The sequence below is a fragment of the Scomber japonicus genome, chromosome 3, assembly GCF_027409825.1.
Source record: "Scomber japonicus isolate fScoJap1 chromosome 3, fScoJap1.pri, whole genome shotgun sequence".
Taxonomy (NCBI): domain Eukaryota; kingdom Metazoa; phylum Chordata; class Actinopteri; order Scombriformes; family Scombridae; genus Scomber; species Scomber japonicus.
In genome coordinates this window covers 11,784,819-11,807,787 of record NC_070580.1, presented here as the reverse complement: position 1 = coordinate 11,807,787, position 22,969 = coordinate 11,784,819, and the positions used below count along the sequence as shown (strand labels likewise).

Sequence of the window (22,969 nt, the reverse complement as noted above, 5' to 3'; positions counted from 1 at the left end):
GGATAAAACACTTGTAATGCTTTCTAACATGATGGAGACCAGGACACATCTGCTCCCTTAAATCAAAGACTGAAGATAGAATCCCAGGCTTCTAAATTAAAGGGTGCGGTTTTGAAATTGCCTGAAGAAAGAAAGAGGACGTCTGGGGAAATCTGAGAGCCATACAATACTGCGGAAGCTGCTTTCAACACAATGCAAATGCGATGCAACAACAGCTGCTATAAATCTATCAAGGGTAAACACATTTTGTTCCAAGCCAGTTAAGGCGAAACCCATTTTAAAATCAAATTTTCTTCATTAATTGTAAACAAGAGCAGACGCTTCGCAGAGGGCCCAGAGCTACAAATCCTAATCCCCCACACCTTCCTCTCCTAACCCTGACCACCATCCTCTCCTTTCATTATTCATCCCTCTGTGCTCCTTCGCTCTTCTCCGTCACTTCTAGCTCTTTCTGCTCCGTTGTACACCGATTGTGCTTATTTTAGCTCTGCTGCTTTGAGAACGGAAACGAGACATAAGCTGCTGAAAAGAGAGAATCACCAAGGTGATTCATCAACTGGGGGCACCGCAGCATATGCAGTAGACTGTGGAGAAACCTGATGCCCTGTGTGGGCTTGATGAGAGGGCCTTAATATTCGGTCTAAGAAACTGTGTAACCTAAAAACCTGAAATTATCACAGGCGAGACGGAGAGGTGGACAAGGAAGACGGGGTGTGTTGGGGGAGGGTTAGGGGGGTAAGAATAGAGAAATAACTCACTGCAAAGCGGGTGAGGATGTACGCTCCTGCTCCCACACCGATACCAATCACACTGTTGACCCTGCAGAGAAACCAGTGGTCACTTTGAGCCTGGAGATAAATGGTCAATATATGCATGTTATCATTGATCAGCTATCAACGAGAGGTTGGGGGGAGAGGTGGGGGGGAGAGGTTGGGGGGAGAGGTGGGGGGGCACTAACTTGAGCTGAGTCATCACAGAGGGCAGCATTTCAGACAGCTCGTCCATGGTTGGGTAGCGGTAGCTGGAGACAGATAAAACATCTGAGTCATGTGCATGTACATCAACCTGCTTGGGTTAATTCTTTATGTTGGAAGTAATCAGAGAAATTGAGCTCATCATAAATTTGAATACTCAAACAGTCCAGCTTCAGGATTTTGACTAATCGATTGGACAATGATTGAACCTTTCCATTAGCAAATGAACTACCGGCTCGTTTTAGTTTCTAACTAAATGAATTAACGACAGCTCCTTCCGCCAGCGTTGAAATGAATGCAATCCCATTTATCAGGCACATGTAAAAGCCAGTTTGGCACCCACCCGCTGGGAAAGGGAGGTGCACCCTCCTGCTGGCCGGGCGCGTCCACGTGAACCACAGCAAAGTGCTGCGTGATCTCCTGCATGTCCTCATAGTTGAACAGGGTGTTGAAGCACGACTTATCTGGAAAAAAAAGGTGCAAACAGATGACACATTCATTATAAGTTCAAGAGTTTTAACTTCATCAGGACCTGAGGGTGACTCCTAGGTGTTGAGGTGAAAAATGAGCAGTTTCCCATCATGTTCTGTATTGATGATTGTTTTTTTGGCTGACTCACGGTTGAGGCCGATGTCGTGATAGGTGAGGATGACGGGTCTGTTGCCCTTGGGAACACCTCTCATAGTCACATGGAGAACGCCATGGGGAGTCTCAATGTCATGCTCCTGCAGCCACAGAGGAGAGAGGAGCAAACAGATCAGAGCTGATCAATCAATAAAGATAAAGAGATAAAGGTTTGCAAAGAAGTCTTCTTCATCACTTTATTGGGACAAGGTGTGTTTAAGTGTCAATCCAGGTACATGTTATTGTATCTCAACTAACGCCATTAAAATAACTAAACAGAAACAATAATGCAGAGAGCCCCAAAAACAAACTGAAAAGATGTAATTTGGGCGACATGCTCGGTTTCACAATGAACTGTGATGTCAGTGTGGTTAATTTCTTTCACTTCGTTAAACCAGCAAAAAAAATAAAAAACATGAAACTACGTTACTAAGAATCATCAGTGACGTCTGCCTGTCAAGGAACTGCACTCCTGACACCGAGTGATAGTTTCAGTGGTTTCAGAAAGTACACCGACTATATTTGTTTAAATAAAGAAATGTGTCATCAGATTCAACAAAATACTTCTTTTACACGTTTTAAAGCATTTGGGCTACAATGAAGTTCTATTAAAGTCTCAGGTTTCACCCACACAGACAATACTTTGTTTTTTCTCAGGGGATTAATAAAACTCCGGCCATCTGCTGAGAATTGTGGAATATTAATAAAACTGTGTGGGCCTTTTTCTTTTTACATCAACATGATCTCAGCCATGCACCACACAAGACGTTATACAAGTGATTCCCCCTACAGGCTTCCAACTATTTCAGCTAAACTGAGCTATTTAAATAATACTGAATTGATAGGAAGATGTAAAGCATGTAGAGTGAGAATGATTCAGTCTAATAATACTTGAACACTGATGGGATGATATAAGACACATTCTCTAAATTGAACACCAAGTGAGCACTGCAACATTTTGGGTTGCTATCTTGGTTTGCATGCACCTCTCGTCTCCATCACACACACCCTCTGTGCCCTCAGACAGACAAAGCATTGAATGGGCTTGTCTGGGAAAGGAGGTTTTTCATTTGGGGGGAAAATAGTCTTTTTTATCCACGGGTCTCGAACTCGCAGAGCTTTCAGATGTATGACTCTGCAAAAAAGAAAAAGCCTGAGTCGTTTGCTTTGCGGGATGTCGTTGCAGAAAAAAACAAAAAATGTTCAAATTCACAGAGCTTGCACCGGATTCGTCTTTTTAATATCTTTCTCCATCAAGCCTGAGAAAGCCCTGTGTTATTATTCGTTCAACAAAACAATAACGCATTAAACAGCTTAAAGCTATTTTCAGCTGACATTTAATTTGATGGGAGGACACTGGAAAATGTGTAAAGTTAAATGGGGGGAAATAATCTAAAAGATGACACAACGGACAGACAAAAGGAGCCTCTATAATTAGCGTTTATGGGAGAAATGTGTCGGATGCAGCATGACGGGAGGTGATACACATGTACACGAGTGACAAAGCAAGTTTTCAGACTGCAAGTTTCCCCTCAGAATTAACAGCTACATTTAGCATCACACACACAATCAGACACACTCCCAAGGTCAGCAAGATTTGGTGCTGCATCCAAGGGTGTGTATGACGTAGCTACGTGTGCGTGCGCGTGTGTTACACAGAGAGTGAGAGAGAGGGAAAGAGGGAGAATGGCGGGCGGGGCCCACAGCTCGCCTGGTCTCAAGGCCCACTGGTCATCAATAATAAAGAGAGTGAGCCCGGGCAGATGAGAGAGACACAGGTTATGGCTGACAGACACAGGAGTATGACTCTGACTGTGCGAGCTGCCATTTTCCTTCCTGGATTCCCGCCGTCGACGTTTGTCTGACGGGATGTGTGTCACAATCTCTTCAGAGGTTGCTGAAGGTTAAATTCTCAAGGACGAGGATGCAGTCATTTGCTTCTGCAATCTGTAAGGGACACAGTGACACAAGAGCGGGAATCTACTCATCTGACAGCAACAGAATGTGATATTTCCATTGTGTGTGGGTAGAGAGAGATTAGCCCGTCACACCAAAAACATGAAAACTGTTCAGAACAAAAACACACAAAGCCGTTCTCGGCGCCTGCTAAATGACACAGAGCTTCTGAATATAACCTCGCTTCCTGAGATGCAAATAAACTCTTATAAAGAAACTCTTGTGCTGACGGGAAGCTCTGATCTTATGTGAGGCCTTTACAAAAATGCCTCTGCACCCTCTGCCCAGAAGCGGGGGTGGGGTGGGGGGCTTCTGTCTATAACAGGTTGCTATTACAGACGGAGAGGAATTTCTGCAGGGCCGTGCTGCTGCAGAGTTTTTCGTTTTTAGACAAGGACAGAGTCAAGGACGCTCCATTTAGACTTTTGCTACAAGAAACAAAACACACTTGTTCCAAATGCCTGCTCCCCCTGTTGTGTGTGTGTGTGTAGAGTACACAGGCCAGTGAAATGACAGGAACATAGAAAATAGAATACGAAGCTGAAATAGATGTAAAAAGAGGTAGAGTTTGGGAGTGGATGAGAGGAAATAGAGCGTGAAAGCAAACAGGGACAGAGGTAGAGAAACAGGAGGAAAGAGAGAGGAAACATGGGGAGGGAGTCCTGTATGACTAAGAGAAGGGTGTGCCTTAAAACAGAAGGGGCACATCTCTTTAATTCATCATGCCTCTCTGGCCATGTCCTGGCACAGGCGAGGGTGGAGAATTGTGGAGGAAAATGGTTGGAGAGAGTGAAGACGAGAAGGACGAGGCCTTTTATCTAGCCATTACCTCTATAGTTAGCTCGTCATTTAGAAGCTGTATTGATCCGAGAGTGCTGCCTCTCATCGTTTCCTTTTCACCAACACACCCACACACACACACACGTATGGGAATATATGTACACACGGCTGCATCACAAGAAAACAGACACGGGGCGGGGCTGCTAGCCTGGACAGCTAGAGGGGAGGAAAAAAAGCAGGAGAGCACTGCAATGGTAGCACCCCTCTGTTTCCCCTCTAACACATTCATGGGGGCTGCTTGTTGGACAAAGAGTGTGTGTGTGGGTGTTTGGGAGGTTTGTAGGTGAGACAGGAATACTGAGTAGTGGGGGTTTGTGCTTTGAGGAAAGGGGCTTCAGGAGGTTGCTTGCAGGGGGCAAACGGAGGAGAGGGTAGGGGCTCGGGGATTTTGGTCCCAGGACGAAGTAGAGTGAGGGAGGTGGGGTGAGGTGAAGAAAAGAGAGCAGTATGTCATATTGTTGCCCCCCTCTCCCCCCCCCGCACCCTTAAGATAAAAAGAGCACAATGCTGTCCCTATGCACCATCCATAGCTATAAAATGTACATGCATCCCTGCAGTTATGGACACACAGAGAGTATGCATGAGCATGCACGCTGGAAAACATGAGCACACACCAATGATTCTGCACACAGACACAGACACACACACACACACAAACATGCTCAGTGACAGGCACGCACAAACATCATCACCCTCCTCCTCCTCTGGTTGTGGCATTTTGCAGATTCAGAGCCACTTGAACGCTGCACGTATGCATCTTTCATTTCATCACATTAAAATGCACCGCTGCTCCCTGAGCATGTTCAGGCTGAACTGACTGGCACACATGGGCACTGTGTGACCTGTACACACACAGACACACACACACACAGAGACACACGCGCACACACACACACACACACACACAGAAACAAATGTTCTATCCGTACTAGCAGCTGCCCAGAAAGAAAAACCCCAAAGTCTCAGCCGTCTGCCGAAGGTGGTGACAAGGAGCAAAGAAGACCCCCACCAGCTTCTCCCATCCCAGAACCAGCTGCTGTCACCCTGTCTTTTTGGGGGGGGGGACCACACATCAACCCCCCCATTAATCTGAACCAGAGCCCCCCCACCCACCCCTCAACACTGCTGCAAGACCCAGCCGGGGTCTGTCAAAGCAGGCAAGACGCATTTGTCACTCACCACTCCATTCCCAGAGCATGCAATCTGGTCCAGGTCCAGAATAGCAGACATGTTTTTCCCACGCAGGAGAGGAGTGTGTTTTGCTATGTGCGAGTGTGTGCTGGGCAGCTTTGAAGATCTCCAAAAAGGAGGAGGAGGAGGAGGAGGAGGCGGCGGGAGGGAGGGAGCGTTGGTAGAAAGGGAGGGATGTAGGGTGAGGCGGCTAGAGCGGCAGCGACGAGGGAGAGAGAGAGAGAGAGAGAGAGAGGGAGGAGAAAGACAGAGCAGAGGGAGTGAAGAGGAGATGGGTAAATAATCTGAATGAAAGCAGAAGAAGGGGGGTGGATAAGATGCAGAGAAAATGAGAGAGAGAGAGAGAGGGAGAGAGAGAGAGAGAGACGAAGACAAGAGGTGGGAAAGAGAGCAGGAAAAGAGACCGATAGGGGGAGGAGAGTGAGACTGCAGACTGTGCTTGGTAGTCACAGCGCGTCCGTACATACAGCCACCGGTGCGTCTAATTGGATTGCGGAGGGTCAGGTGGGTAGGGGGAGAGGGCGGAGCTAGAGGAGAATGTAGAGGGAGGGCGGGGGGGGGGGTAGAGTGGGTGGAAGAGAGAGGGGTGATGGGGTGCAAAGGATGCAGAGGCAGTCCAGGAAAATGGGGAGGCTGCTGCTGACGTCACATGACCATACTGAAAAAGTGAAGAGGAGAGAAGAGGAGAGGAGAGGAGAGGAGAGGAGAGGAGAGGAGAGGAGAGGAGAGGAGAGGAGAGGAATAGGCTGACTTTGACAGCTCAGCCCAGGCTGTGTTCTGCATCAGCAAAATGGCTGCTTGTCATCACTGAGATTTAACAACAACCGGCCTCCTGATTCACTTTTGCTTCACCTTGCAGAGGAGAGACGGATCTGAACGAGCTCAGAACCTAAATAATAAACATCTCAACACGAACGTTCCCAATCAGACCCGCTTAATAAGTTCCAACAGCGAGAGTGAGTCACACAGCAGAAATAGTATTAAACGCAGCTGTATGAATGATACATACCAAAAATAGTTTTGTTGCCTACTCCTAACTCTACTTTATCATGTAAATCTTCCTGCAGTATTTATTACAGTGTTGACATTTAAGAGATAGACCTCATCTTCCAGGCTTCCCAGAAAATGAGCCAACGCCTATTTTTATCCAACGTTTCACAACCTGACATGAGAGGATCCGTTTCTCTCCCTAAACCTCCATCTGAGTCATTTGATCCACGTAGTTTATTGATCTCTGCTTTTCTACTCTCCTCTGTCATCTGCACAACTGCCGGCAGTGCAGGGTGTCACGCCTTTGTTTCAGAGCAGGGTGCGCTGTGCGGGCCAATGGTGCGCGGGCAGACGGCGTGGAGAGGGTGGGACAGCATGTGAGCAGCATGTTTGGATGTAAACTGCTGGTGTTTCTCCTCTAAATGTTTCTTGTGCTATAACCCACAGGGGGTGCCGGTGTCACACATGTAATTGTATGTCCATTTGAAGAACTTATTTAAAAAAGGGATAAGCATAAAAACATTAAAAAGGGAAGAAAACATGCACTTGGCTTTTTTGGCACAGTGTAAGGTTTACAAAAAGGTCATTACAGTCAGTTTTGGTTGCGTCTACAGTCATTCAGTCATTGTATACATCAGTTTACTCAATGACTTCTCACACATTTAAGTCTACATGTCATCAGCAGCTCATCAGCTCATGGGGATGATGTGTATGTGTGTGTATGTGTATGTGACAGGACACATATACAGCGTTTCCTTGAGAGAGCAAGTGTCTCTTCTGTGTACCGCACTGAGTCATCGAGTGTCTCAGCAGGACTCTGCAGTCTGAGGAGTCACACATGCAGACAGGCAGTGACGCTTCTGCATAGCTCAGGTCCATGTAGAAATCTGCACCAAACCCCTTCCAGAATTTAGGGCTTGTTTTTAAATAATTCAGTGATTTCATGTTCCTGTGTATTAAAAATGCACAAGCTTTTAACGTGCACAAAACATTTTCTATTATAAAACACCCCCAACATGGCTGAATGCACCCTTTTCTTTAAAAACAAGGTGGTCACTGAGCTACATCTGTGCAGCACACTGACTGCATGTTTATAATAAGCTTACCTTCAGGACATTTAAACAATAAGAAAAGCACAGCAGACTGAAAAGACATAACGCAAAGGCAAAGAGTCCTCTAGCCTCACATGAACAGGCCAATAGCACCCTCTGCTGAGCTCAGTGAGGTAGTGACCATTTTAAAAAGCCAAAGGATGACTTGGCAACCGTTCCTGTGAATAAGTAAGTAGACGACCTTTTCTCGTCTTTGTGTTGTAATAGTAGAGAGTCGAGGAGAGAAAAGTGGTCATAACATCTAACATGAATGATATGTGACCTCTAACCAGATGAATAATAGATTATATGGAAAGTACTGTCAAAGATAATATACTAGGGGAAATATAAACTAACTAAAACATCTCATGTGGAGACTTTGCGGATAACATCTTAACCTTTCGTTCTCCACAGCAAATACTTCTATTTTTAAAGTGCATAGTCAGCCATTTCCATGTCCGTGAAGTTCTCAAGTTCGCACTTAAAAACACAGCAGCTCCCATGGGTGATGGAGGCTGACTCACGCCTTCCTCCACTACTCCCCTCTTAGTGGCTAAAGCAGGACATCTTATAGGACATACGACTGCAGCACCACACCCTGAAGTTGTCCTCTCTGACCCCATCACACCATCATTATCATCATCCCCACCATCATCATTGCCTCCCTCTCTCTCTATCTCTCTCTCTTACATACCCATGCAGGTGCACAGGGCTCAGACAAGCAGTTGCAGTGCTTCTGGATGTCCTGTGGTGGGCGCTTTAGTAGTGAGAAACACCGGGAAGAGAGCAGCTGTATTTGTCCTCCAGCTGCTGGAATGTCACGTCTGCCAGCTCATGATGGTGCAGTGGTAAGGACCCCTCCCCCACAACTTACTGTATTCATGGGAAGTCTGCTGCTAATGCCTTGTACTGCATGTGGGTTCCTGTAGTCTCTGTACCACTACTACTACCTTCAACTGACTGAAAATCAATCACTGACTAGTTCTATGCTTCCAGTTGTTTTTTTTAACATATGAATATTTTCTGCTTTCTTTTGTCCTATGTGAGAGTGAACCTATTATCTCTGGGTTGAGGACTCTTGGTTATGACAAAAAAGAAGACATTTTAGGTTGTATTCTCGATTAAGATATCAATATTTATGTACAATTACCTCATTTACACTGAGAATAATTAGAAACAATATTGAAATATCTGTATGGATTACTAATCCTGACTGGTAACATATAGTTTGCTAGCACAATGTAGACACAATATACATGTTTTTTGTTCATGTCTATGAACTCAGAAGTATGAATTTAGTAAGAATATTCAACCTGCTTGTTGTTCTTTAAATGAGTTGGGTTGCTATACTGTGACAGTGTGACAATGAGCCAGCATGAACAACACTGAGACTCTAAAACTGAAGTAACTTCATCCCCAAAATTATTAATTTGGTCATCTACACCTGTGTCTGTCCAACTTTAGCATGACAAATGGTTGTCAGTGAAGAAGGCAGACTGTTCTTCCTTGTTGGGGTAACATTAATATGGAAGATGTCCAAATAAAGCTCAAACAATCACCAGTCTGAAATAACTCCTTGAGGGCTGCTGTGTGAGGTCAAAATGGCTGCCATGAAAAAAAGGTCAAATCCCGGTCCTGTTCTTGTTAAGTACAACCTGAGTTGAATCACAGGATGGCGGCTGGAAAGAAATGTCACACTGAGAATAAGAGCAGCTGAGTGAGCACAGTACTGTATTAAAATGTCAATGTACAGTTGAAAATGCAGATGGAAGTACATGCTAGAGAACATTCAGCTAACATGCTATGGCTACTCTCCTCCCCTGCCTGCAGCAGCTATATATAGCTCTGGTGGGGATGCTGGGAGCAGGCGTGACTGCAGAAAATGAGAGTGGGATGAAAGGTTTAACCCTTTACATGCCTCGATGGTGGTGAAACACTGCAGAGCGTCTTCCACTGGGAACAGACTGGTCCTCATGCAAGAAACTCATCCTTTGGAAAAAAGCCAACTGTGACAACAGGGAGGCCTTCAATCCAATTCCCCATCCGATCAAATCATCAAAGAAAGATCTGGAGCACAGCCCACTGAAGCCCAATAAACCTTTTTCTTAAATGATAATAATTCTTACATTATCGCATAAACAGATAATGACTGGGCAAGTAGAGTTCCTTTAACGCTACTTTCTTACTGTGGAAAACATTTGCTGAAACACAGAGAGATGTCTGAAATGACCATGCTTATACCCTTTCTATCTGACATTTACTAAGAAGGGACACTGTAAAGATTACAATTATTCATCACACCATAGACAAAACAACCATTTCTACATACACTTAGCTTAGCACAAAAAATGACTTGTTACCCATGAGACAGGGTAATAGTCTAACAGGTCTCTTGACATCTCTAGAGGTGGAGCTAGACTTTCTTTCAAACATGAAAAGAGTATTTTGGACGAACCAACTGACGAACAGGCCTCCCTGAAAGCCATGCATTGTTGCTAACAGTGCATGGGTCTTGAAGCAGCTGGTCTCACATTGCTCAGATTGGGTATTAGTAGTAAAAGGATTCTGATCTGCTGCTGAGAGTGTGTACGTTTACAGGGACCACTGGTCAGGGTGATTCTGCAGTCTCTCCCAAAGTCTTTGTCACTGGAAACGAGTCCCAAAAAGTGAACACAACACTAAACTCTAAGGCCACAGATACAGTTAGCTGTGTGCACCATGGATGTGTAGCAGTAATGTGAATACTACTTTCTAGTGTCCACTTGAAGGATGCCTTCTACACATGCACAGTAAGACTAGACTATGACGTGGATAGTGTCCCTGTACTTGAGCGAAGGACAAATGATGAACAGGCTGAGTAAAAACTGTCTAAACATCCAAATACTGTCATGTTAAAAACACAATGACCAGTATGGTGGGTGGCACTCATTGTTTTTTCCACATAAACAAACAAATAAGCAAACAAACAAAAAACTAAATGACAACAGCATGTGGGTGCAGTAAAACGTGATGTCACTGATGAGGAACACCGTTCAGATGTGGGGCAAGAAGACAAATAGGGTCCACAGTAAATAAGTGAGAATGGGGCCATGTCCCAATGCCCCAATCTACTTACAGCAAAACAATGCTTAAAATAGAAGCAGAGAGCAACACTCACCTGGCAGTCAAAGTCTTGAAAGTTGCGAGCATTCTGTAAAAAAAAGAGAAGAGAAAAACAGAGTTAAATACACCAAAGGCTCATAGATTTATTTCAGAGAAGTAAATCTAAACCTCTGATGGAAATTCATTCATTATAGATGTGTGGCACTACAGTGCAGGTTCCACATGAGGTGTTGGATTTATTCAACCAATACAACAAAGGGGGTTGTCAAAAACTGGTCTTGAATTTTAGTGATGGGATCCAGGTAGAGAACTGCGCCCTGCAACAACTGCAGAGCTGCAACAATTAGTCCATAAATCTCAATCAAGTTGCCAAATATTTTGAATTTTTTAAAGAAAAAAAAAAAAAAGTCAAATTCAGACTTGATTTGATTACATCATCTTAGGCTTTAAGAAATAGTGATTGACATTTTTCACCATTTTCTGACATTTTACAGACCAAACAACTGATTGATTGAGAAACAGATGAATCAATAATTTAAATAATTGTTAGTTGCAGCTATTAGAGATGAGAATCTTTTGCCATGACTGGGTGTGACTTACTGTGGCTATCACATTATCTAGATGTTTACAGATCCATTAGTCTATCTGCTCATGCGTGGTTATGAATGCAAAACCTCATGCTTTTAGAGACAGGAGTGTGTTTTGCTTAGTTTCTGATGCAATAAACATCAAATTAGGATTTTCACAGACAGTGTTGTCTCAGGTGGTGTTTGGTCTCTATTGGGGCAGCAGGAAGCAACACATGAGCAGAGGGAGAGGAGAAGACAGCAGAGAACAGAGAAGGTTCTGGTGGGAGTCAGTTTTAGGTCAGACCAGCAGGATGCATATGGAGACCCATATGAAGCAGATGGTGGTTATATTCCTCATGCTGAAATAGCTGCACAGCACATTTAATGGTGGTAAACTTCTAGTCAAAGTCAACATGATTTTAATTGCTATAATGCAGACCTGTGGTGCTGACGCAGTATGGAGTCATGATGAATATACAGACAGAATGTTGCGTTGGTTTCAGAATAAGTGAACCATAACATATTAGCCACATTTCCGTGAAGAAACTAGCCCCAGATTTAGTTCAACGTCCATTTACAAAAGCACAAAGTTGACAGCCTCAATATGTTGAAGTGATGTGTTTATGCAAAATTTGTCACTTCCTCCAAGTACTTGAATGTGTTTGTCTGTTTTATTTATTATACCAACTGTTGCACTAGCCAGAGAGTTCATTATATTTGTTTCTGTTTTCTTCTCTGTTTTTGAAGCCGATAATAATCACACACATCTGTAATCCTTACTGCAGCCTTTTATACCTGTTCTTTTTTACTGTTGTTAAGGTTACTTTAGCTGCAGACAGTACTCGGCTCTCCCTCATAACTTGCTGCATCATCAATGTATAATCTGTATGGAAATCAGTTTTCATCACTTCTTCATAAGATCACACAGACCCTGAGAAATCCTCTTTCATTGCTGCTATCATGTTATCATCTCCTCTTCTGATTTCAACACTCCTGTTTTAAAAAAAAACTTTTTTAAATGAAGCTGGCCACTAGGTGGAGTGAGAGGTCAGTGCCTGTCTCCTTCATTCAGATGATTTTCCTCCACCCTGTCACCTCACACAACACATCTACTTTTACAGTGTGGACCCTGACTAGGAAAGAGGTAACCCTGCTCATGAGGTGAGCAACCCCCCCTCAGATCTGATACATCACCACCACCTGTTCCTCCTCTGAGCCGCTCCTCCCTCCCTCTTGACTGTGACAGCTGCCTGTTTGGGGGGAGTGGGGGGAGTGGGGTGGGCAAAACCTTCCCATGATTCCCCATACATACCCTCTTTCTAATCAGCTGTTGAGATTGAGCAAGGAAGAGAGAAGGGAGGCCAGAAGAGAACAGGAAGTGCTTTGATCTACCATTAGGTTTTTTTCCTTCCCTCATCTGTACTGTTTTTGCCGTCACTCACTCGCTAGAATCTTTCAAGCTCTCAGAAATGAGGAGATGAGTTTCTTCCAGCTTCTCCTTTGATTTCTCTCAGTTCTCTCTGGGCTGTCTCCTCTAACTCTCTGTGTCTCTTACACTCCCCCTTCTTTTTCTCTCTTTCTCTTTGCCTTCTTTCTCTCCTTTTTCTCTTCGCCTCCCTCTTGCATCTACTCCTTTTTTTTCTATTGACTTGCTCTCTCCCTTTCTTTCTTTTCCCTCTCCACAGTCGAGCAGATATGAATAATTCACTTTGATGAACAAGACTGCAGAGTGAGCATGCCTTGCGTATTAGTGTATGCATTTGCCTGGAAGTACCATATAGGGTGCTCAGTTAGTTTAACAGTGGGCCATATGTCTGTTCGCCTTGTGTGTGTGTGTGTGCGTGTGTGTGTGTGTGTGTGTGTGTGCTGTACGGATGTGTTTGGGTGCATGGTCGTGTGTCTGCCACTTTAGCGTCTTGTCACCGTCTTGTCCTCCAAACAGCTCACCTTATTGGTCAACAAGGGCTTGATCTCAGTCAGCTGTACATCCTGCAGCTCGTCCATCTTCCTGTCTGCTCACTGTAAACCACACTGAAAAAAAAAGAGAGAAAAAAATACATTATTCTCTCTTATAATGAGCATCATTAATTGGGACAGCAAGATTGTACATAGGGAGAGCACAGCATAAAACACTCTTCACGGCTGACAGAGAACGCCTAGAATTGTGTTTAAGGGCATTACAGCAATTAAGTATTGCTCTTTCATGAAGATTGCAGATATGAAAGAGAAGGACAGAAAAAATAGAAAGATCCATAATGAAGCAGCATAGACCAAAACATCCTATTAGTCCCTAATGTGGATCCAGCCTAGAAAAAACGAAACAAACGTTTCCCAACATGCAGCTTCATTTTGTCTTTTAAGTTTGTAAAACACAGAAATTGTATTGAAAATGAACTATACTGTATCTCTCTCTCCTCCTCTCTTCTTCACTCCATACCGCTTCATTGTGATACTCATACAGTATGATGACACAATAGCTGGCCTGGGAGGGAATAGAGGGCGTTTTCTATATCAATTCCCAGGGAAAGGTCACATTTCCAGTCCTCGCAGGTGGTGTGCAAACACGCACACACACATACAGATGGATCAGGCCAGGTTTAACAAGAAGCTCTAAAGCCCACCTCATTTGTTTTCCCCTTGAAAGCCAGCCGTGTGTCCCCGAAGATAATTGCTGAACAAGAGCACCCACACAAAAATGTCCCCCCTCCCCTCCCCTGCTTTACCTGAAATTGTACCTCTTCGGCCTTGCCTGTTTGCACAAGGTGAGTACAGGAAGTGCTATTGAATTACCTGGCTGTGCTCTGGAGAGAGTGGCTCATGTTGCGTATAACGGCAGATGGAGCCTCTGTCTCTTTTAGGTCAATGCTTACAACTGGAAGACAAAGCCAGTGCAGCCTGCCCCCTTCAAACAGTAAAAATCACACTTATTGGTACAGATGCACTTGATGCTAACAAAGACAAGGAGGAAGTAACAGCAGGTACAATTGGGCAGAGGACTAGCCAATTTGGAGGAGCGACAACAATCGCTTCCTGAGTCAGAGCCAACTCCCCTGGAACGACCTTGGGTTGGTATCAGATGACCTTCAAGGCTGGTTAGAGACTAGTCTAGCGGCCAACTAACAGTGGGAGGTACCAGCCCCGATGATGTCACACAATGTCTGTGTTACCAGCAGTTTCATCCTCCAGTTGCCTGACAGTGGTCTGACCGGACAGCTGCCTGTTGACGTACCAATCCGGTCAGAGGTCAACAGATTGCACCTTGCTTGGAAACAACCGGGGGAAGCAGATGGGAACAACTGAGCGCAATCCTCAAATTACATAAAACAGTCCAGAAAGAAAGAAAAAAAATTGTAGAAGTGTTAGAAGTACTCAGCAATCAGCATGGGGAGTGAAAACATGCCCGTCAAAATCCCTGCTGACAAATCCGGCTCAGGAGTGGAACTAAATAATATTTAGACAAGTGAATGAGGAGAAAAAAAAAGAAAAACAAATACTCGACGTGCTTGAGCAGATTGAGCGTATTGGCCGGATCAATCCAACACTTCCTCAGGCTGTCACAGAAAGTGGGAAGGAGGCAAAGGCTGCTTTAATTGTAGCCGGCAAGCCGGGTAATCGAGGTTTTAGGGGAGATGGGGGTCAGAGTAGGCTTAAACCAATTTACAGACTTGACTGGGTGGATTTCACAGCCCAACCCCACTGACCCCATATATACTGGGTTACCCGGGCAACTAACAACCATCACTTCCAGTGCTTCTTCCTTTTATTTCCGCTTGAAAAGTAACACATGTCCCCCGAGGGTTCGAGCAGTTCTCATATCCGCTTAAACTTGCATCAAATCACCTGAAAGAGCACCAAATCCCATTTAACAACATCCACCACCACCAGCACCTCCCCTTCCCTACCTAGCCCTTGCCCGCTCTGCTGTTCGGCATGTGCAGCTGTTGCCATAGAGACAAAGCTGGTTGCCGATGTTTATTCTAAGCTGGGCTAGCCCCAAGGGACAGATGTGAGGCGAGGAGACAAGGGGAATAGATAGTGGTAGGAATGAGAGGAATTGATAAAGCGAAGCTGAAAACATGCTTTAAACAGCATGACCTGACAACCACAGGAACTCAAATGAGCTATGAACACTGTAGATATGAAAGCAACATCTGGGTGTAATTGTGACAGAAAAATCAGGTCTCAGATTAAAGGAGGGGAATTTAATTTGCAATCTATGCAGTTTGCAATGATTGTCCCATATTCACACCACAATAATGTGTGGGGAAAGGACTCAAAGAGCTGATGATGTAGAACGAGTCCCTCTAGCCTCGACAGCACGACTGTCTGGTGTGTGGGTTGGGGGGGGTGGGAGGGGGGGGACTCTCACAAACAGTGTCCCTGACAGCAGAATCTGTTCTACACAGCCATTCCGCTTTTAGATGAGTAACACAAAAATGACACGCTGACTTTCACACGATTTCCCTAATCTGTTCTTCAGGTTCTCTTTCCCTGCGCTGTGTGGAGCTGCCAGCAGGGACCTCATCTCTGCACTAAGTATCACGCCACGCAGCAAGGGACGAGGGAGCTGCACTGAATGAATAAACAGCGGCAGAAACAAATCGTGTCAGAGGGAAAACGACATGAGGTCCTCTCCATGCAGCAAAGGTCAGCCTTCACTACAGACTAGCGTCACTGCTGCCTCTGTCTCCGGGAGACTGCTGCCTCTGTCTCCAGGAGACCCCCCCCCCCCTCCTCCCACCCCTGTTCTGACACAATTACGTTATGGAATGAAAAGGCAAAGACATGTTGAAATCTGTCCGTTTATTCGATAGATAACTTATTTAGTATATCTCTGTCTCTCCTCCTGTTGACAAGCACTGCCTGTAAGTAGAGAGAGGACCGAACGCAGAGGTGCAGGCTCAAGAATGGCGTGCGTATGTGGACAGAGGAGGTGTGTGCCAAAACACCTACTGTAGATATTACTGTCTCTCTGCCAACAAAAAGGAGTCCTGTAGCTGCCATGTCAGCAGACGGCTCTGAGTGATCGATGACCCCCCCCCCCCAGCCCCCACCCCCCCACACACACACCTCCTCCCACTTTTCCTCTTGCGTGCTCCCCTCTGTGCACTCTCCCTGTCTTTATCTATCCATCTCCATCTCACCTTGGGCCGTCAGGAAGTCTAGGCAGGCAGCATGATGGACGACTGAGCCCAGCTGCGACACTGACCCTCCCTGTAGCCCCCCCCCACCCCACTTTCAATTAGTCCTCTTTCCTCTCTATCGCCTTGGTAACCATGATTTCAAATTTGATGGTCGTCGTCATTCACGTCGTGACTGCGCTTTGAGTCTGACCTGTTTGGCTTCAGGTTGGCCAAGGTGAATGTCGCCACGGTGACCTCACATTAACCCGCCTCTGGTTGTCTGGGGAGATCCTGACTCAGCCATTGGCCATATTGCCATAGTGATATAAAGCTGATATCCATAACTGTCCACACGCCCTTTGCAGTGGGTTGATGTGGACCACTGCCACTGCAACATGTACAAACTGTACAAATGTGTACTCCTCACTCCTCAGTGTGAGGAGTGAGGAGAGTATCTATTCAGGTAAATATGTCTCTTTGTGTTTTACAATACCCCAAGACACAGATGACCAGTTTATTCATTCATTAGTTTGTCTAGATTTACTTGGTGCGGCTCAACATTTATTGGGAGGATGTTAAGAGGGTCTGCTGCTTTAACGCAGTCTGATAATTGGATAAATCTAGATGAAAGTCTGGAGTCTGTAAAAGAGCAAACAGCAGACGGTCCTCCAGTTATCAGGGTGACCCCGCCATCATTAAAACACTTAAGGAAAGGAAAATCCATTTTAGAGGGTACAACTAGAGTAACATTTGCAGCCCTTGGTATGTGTATGGTCAGTTCTTTAATGATGCCATGCATTAACTCCACTGTTTATTCTTGTTAGCAGCCTGGATGTGTTTGATCACAAGAGAAATCACAGAACATTTGAAGTTACATTTATCATTTAAATTACTAATAACACTGTTCTGAAGTTGTGAATAATGTGTTGTAGAGGTACATTGATTAGTCAATCAATACAAAAATGTATCCATTTTGGTAATTAATTCTTTTTAATGTTTTTTTTAAAGAAAAAATATCAAATATTTGTTGGTTCCACCTTCTAAAATGGGAGAATTTGATTCTTTTCCTTCTGATACATGTTGAATATCTTTGGGTTTTGGACTGTTACTCAGACAAAACAACACTATAGCAGCCATTTTTCAATATCTACCGACACCTTACAGACAAAACGATTAAATCAATAATCAATATAATTATTAGTTGCAGCCTTAACAAGTACATTTCTGGGCTGTGTAGCAGATGAGGATCTAGCCCCTGAATTGGGACACAGCAATTGACAATTACCAAATCATTTCCAGCTAGAGGAAGCAGCATCTCTGTGCAGCATGTCTGTTTTCTCTGAGAGCCAAATTATTCTAATGACAGATCCAATCACTGTGGAACACAAGCGTGTCTGTCCTCCACTAGAGCCTCAATATTCAGTCAGAACATCACCAGGCGTCGCATCAAAAGAGAAAGTAGGCCACAACAAATTCCAGAGATGCTACCGACCCAGACAGCCTAACGTCCACATCCCCCTCTTCTTTATGCACCATCACGGCTATGAAGTGGAAACGACTTATTCCTGCTCTGGTGTGGCAACGGCGACGCATTACCATTACACTGGTAGATCTTTCCATTCAGGGGAACCTCACTAAAAATGTTTCTTCCTTACAACTTTGCATAAGCAGGCCAAGCTCATGTTTACAGTTTCCTGTCTCCGGAGGCAGCAATCTGCACCAGAGTAAATCTAATGGACTGTAACACGGCTCACTTCCAGATTATTGCTCTAACTCGAGCCGTTTGGTAAGAGAATTAGAAGAGGAAAATCCATTTGTTTGGCATTTCAGCCCCGCTCACCACCACCACCACCACAACCACCACCATCTCTTCGCAGGTCAATAGCAACACAGGTGATAGAAAGGGTTGAATTTAACTTAGCACCTTCTCTTCTATTCTAGGAGAAGAAATCTGATCTTGAGTCAGCTCTTCTGTTCTCCATCATGGAAAAACTGACCATATAGCACAGAACATCCCCTGCTGATACTGTCAGCAAACACACAGACACACACACACACACATGCAGCTCCCTGCGCTTCACGTCCACTTAATTAAATGACAGCTTGCTCTCCTGAGGCTCCGTCATCCTCTTCACAGCTTATAGGATTCTCCTGATAGGAGCTGACACATCTTTATTTTATTTTTTTTCCTCCTCCCCATCTTTTGACAATATAACAAAAACTATGATGAGACATCTCTCTGATGTCTTTCTCTGATGCTATTCTATCAAAAATGGGTCTATTCTTATCAGACACACCCGGCTCCAAACTTTTGAAAGTGAAAACGCATGGTTAGGCTGCTTTCAAGACACGAGCCTGCTCAGCTGTTCAGTTCAAGAAATTGATATAGACGTACAGATACATAAAAAGATGACTGCTGAGAAGAAGACAAAAGGATAAAAAAAATGCTTGTAAAGACAAAAGCAACCCAACCTACCCGAGAGGCTATTTTTAAGTCTTCTTCCTCCTCCGATGTCGACCTCCTCGTTTGATCCTTCCAGGATAAAAACGATCTCATAAATGCTAAATGCTGCATTACTATAATTGACTCATCTCCTCTTTGGGAAACTGAATCTGAAGGCAGACTCAACCAGTCACAACCACACATTTAATATCCTGAGCCTCTGGCCAGCCATAACTCAAAAATGCGAGTGATAAAAAATGTTGTAGAGGTTGTACTTGGACGGGACACGGGATATTACACACGCTGTGACAATATTATGAGTGCTGCTGTGAGAGGTGTAAGACAGACACACACACACACACTATATAATATATAGCGTTTGTGTGTGTGGGAGGAAGCTCGTGACCTTGTTTTCGGGGTTGTGAGATTCGTACATGTCTTTATATAACATCTGTTTCCTGGACAATACAACTGCATCTTTTTACAGAGGAAATGATCCATCACTTGAATGTTTCTCTCGCTCTCTCTGTGTGTGTGTGTGTGAGGAAAAGCCTGGTTCATTAGCAAAGATCCTCAGTGTGAGTGGAGAATAAAAAGACCCCCTCCCCTCCCCTCATCACACACCCAAAGTCCGACCTCTATCCTCATCCAGGATTAGGGGCAAACCTCTGTGGTACTCACAAATAAACATCCATGTAAATAACCTACATACAGTCTCAGACCAGTATTCTGTACATGTATGGTACACATAAATACACACACACACACACACACACACACATCTCTAATCCTGCAGGACCGCTGAGTGCAGAACCCCTCTCATTACTCTCTGAGGGCTTTTAAAGAATTACATTATTCCTTGACAGGGCCACTTTATCTGCTAATGGTCTTATGAGATTAAAGAGCAGCATCTGGCTGTATTGATTTATAACCACATATCTATTGGCATCATCAGCATGCTTCATTTCTCACATAGAACCGCACACTGCCTCCAAAGACAAGTCCGCTCGCCTCCTAAATACAGGGCGGTGCTTCATGAAATTATTTGTCAAAATTTCCTGCTGCATGCTAAATTTACTGAGCGAAAACAAACCCCGGAGCATCGACCAAGAGCAATATTTTCCGCCAGTGAAGTGATGTTTCGGACCAAGCCAACCAGAAACTCAATTTATCCATTAGGCCGGTGTTACACAAGGAACCCCACGTGGCAGTTTATGAATTTTGTATGTGTATCATATGTAAGGTCTGGAGTGTGTGCGTGTGTGTCTGTGCGGGGGCAGCCTGGGCGTGAGTCAGCCCTTCCAGGTTCCTCCCTCCTAACAACATAGTACAATATGGCTTCTCAGAGTCACCCAAAACATCTATTTTAGTCGTGGTGTATAAGAAAAGAAGTATTCCCAGCACTGAGATGCATCTCAGCTGTAAGTGAGCGTTGTGGGGTGAGTGTGTTTTGGTTCTTAGAAGTGCAGGTGTCCTCTTGTCCCCCTTACCGTCTGCTGAGACACACACACGTATTCACCAACGTGCTGTCTAGGTATTGTACTAGAAACTAAGACTGCAACACTGCAACTTAACAGCATCATTAATCTCTCAATGCCCAAATGTACTTGGTACAATTATTAACAGATAAATTGAATTATATACTGTTTAATTAAAGTTAATACGTTTTACCATCCAATCAGCCAATCATATAGTTAATGGCCGTGGTCCACCCACACTGGTGTTTTCCCTTAATCATCCTGATCAGACTTCTTCCTGGGATTTTGGACGTGTCTATGGAGCATGTTGCATTGACATCCTGTTGACATCTATCTTGTTCCTAAGTTGACTTATTTTGGATTGAGAGTCTGTCGAATTAATGTAATGTTTCCAAGTAGGTTGAAATAACTTGAACTTGGGTTTTTTTTATTAGCGGAGAGACTCTGAACATGAGCAGAGGGCTCATTAGCCAAAGTGAAAACATCTGTGTTGGTGCACATCAGTATTTAAGAATTAAGAAGTGAGGCAATACAAGACATGCCATATCAAACACTGATTGATGGATTTCTAAAACAACGCTCATTGTCACTTATCGCTTTTAAATGTAACAATTAATCAATACACAGGTTTTTGGTTACATCATCCAGCCCTTCCTGGTTCTATATTACAGGTTTTAAGTGTGAACAATGGGAATATACAGTATATAATTCATATACTGTGCTATTCTCACACACACACACACGTACTCATGAATGATGCTTCTCATCCCTCCTAAGACTCCAAATAACACCCTGCAAGCCACTGCCTCAGCTGATCCTTTCAAACGATGATAAATAGACTAATAAGAGAATGGCAATACACTACAGACAGCAATTTAGATAGCTGTAGCTACATGACAAACGCCAAGAGACAGATGAGTCTCGATAAATCTGCTGTGATAGGTCAGAAAGAGGTGCGAGCCCGGCTGAATGAGTCTCTCCTGGCTGAGCTGGTATCTGGCTATAAATAAGACTGAATGGCCAGCCCTGTCGCCCTGCACTCAGTGCTGCTAATAGAGTACCTGCCCCTACTCCGCTACGCTAGGCTAGCTGCTGCTTAGTCTGTGGGGATTTCCTCTGACTGCCATGCTCACTTGTGCAGACAGTATAAAGCAAGACGAAGTGGGAGAGTGATGCTGTGTCTGTGTGTGTGTGTGTGTGTGTGTGTGTGTGTGTTTGTGTGTCCTGGGTCCCAGCTGGTGTTTCCAGAAGGGCGGAGGTCTGCTGGAGGCTCACAAGGATCTGTAGAGCAAGGTTGGACTGGCCGAAGCGCAGCTGTGGAAGCGGCAGAGAGGACATATGTGCAGCCCATCAAGTAACTCACACACACACACGTGTCACTTTTGGGGACATTATATAGCCTTACATTTATTTCCTGGAGACTTAACACTACTTGCCTACTCCTAACCTTAACCACTGATCCAGTTGTCTTTTGTCCTTAACTGAACGAGCTGTCCCCATGTAACTGGTTTTAAGCCTGAAATTTGTCCCTGAAAGTAGCCTATAACGGACAGACAGACACATTCGCACAAACACACATGCACACACACACACACACACACACACACAGCATTGATTCAACAAGCTGTGTGGAAACATTAGAACCCGCCTCCATAAAACATTAACACAGCACAGAGACATGAGAGCCCTTGTGCCCAGAGATAGTAAAGACCTCTGCCTGCGAATACACGAAGGCCTTTGATTCACAACACGTCTCAGCATGTTTCAGCGTATGAATCAGTGCTAAGAGGCCTGTTGCCTCACAGGAACACAGCCTCTGCTAATAGAGTTATCCATGTGGTCAGCTTGGCTGTCACAGTGACTGATTACTGACAACTCAATCTCCCAGAGAAACACAGAGGTGGATCCTTCGCCGCCTTCCCTTGCAAGCACTCGCTTTTTGCTGTGGAGGTCGGCGGTGTCCTTGGCAACCGCGGAGTAGGAGGGGGGGTGCCCCCCTTGTGCTACCCTCAGCTCAGCTGGTGGCGCCGCTGAAATCGAATGACCTTTTTCACCGTCATTTACATAAAGTCATTCTCTGTTCATATCGACAACAGACGCCACATGGAAGGCTTTTTACCAGGCGGCTCTCTCACCTGGCTTTCAGGATGAAAAGCAGCAATACGGCATCAAATGAGTCAGAAAATGGCACAGACACTATTTCTCCTTCTCATATGTATCGACTGCGCAGATTTGAATTTGTGTAACATGTCTGTGCCTCAACTCACACTGAGTCACACGCACATTCAAGCAATCTCTCCATGTGAAACTGCAGCAATTTAAGATCAGATCTTGCTTGTAGCAGGACCTCAGACTGATAGGAGGATCTTCAAACCACCAGGGCTCTGGATCTGCCATTTGCTCTATCATAACACCAACCACTAAAGCATTTAACGTCACAGGGTGTCCCCTAGACTATTAAAGTAAGCCGAGGATGAAATTGTTCATGCTGCACAGCCTCTTGTGAGACGGTGTAGAGAGAGGGCTGTATTCTGCTTACATATTTAAGTTAAAAAAAGGTCTCGTTTGTAGCATGTTTGCCCGTTATG

At 44.6% G+C, this 22,969-nt stretch overlaps 1 protein-coding gene across 3 annotated transcripts in view; it reads right to left on the bottom strand.

Moving 5' to 3' along the window:
* Positions 1-22,969, bottom strand: part of ndrg3a (ndrg family member 3a) — a 32,757-nt gene that overhangs the window by 5,329 nt on the left and 4,459 nt on the right. For 2 of the 3 annotated variants that reach the window (XM_053315389.1, XM_053315388.1), the window contains exons 2-7: positions 13,285-13,368; positions 10,824-10,856; positions 1,594-1,699; positions 1,318-1,438; positions 959-1,021; positions 759-819 (exon numbers count right to left, since the gene is read on the bottom strand). In XM_053315389.1, coding sequence (XP_053171364.1) covers positions 759-819; positions 959-1,021; positions 1,318-1,438; positions 1,594-1,699; positions 10,824-10,856; positions 13,285-13,341 — 441 coding nt within the window. In that variant the 5' untranslated portion in view covers positions 13,342-13,368. Of the gene's footprint in view, positions 1-758; positions 820-958; positions 1,022-1,317; positions 1,439-1,593; positions 1,700-5,573; positions 5,641-10,823; positions 10,857-13,284; positions 13,369-22,969 lie in introns of those variants that run through there. The other variant, XM_053315390.1, reaches the window with a different exon arrangement.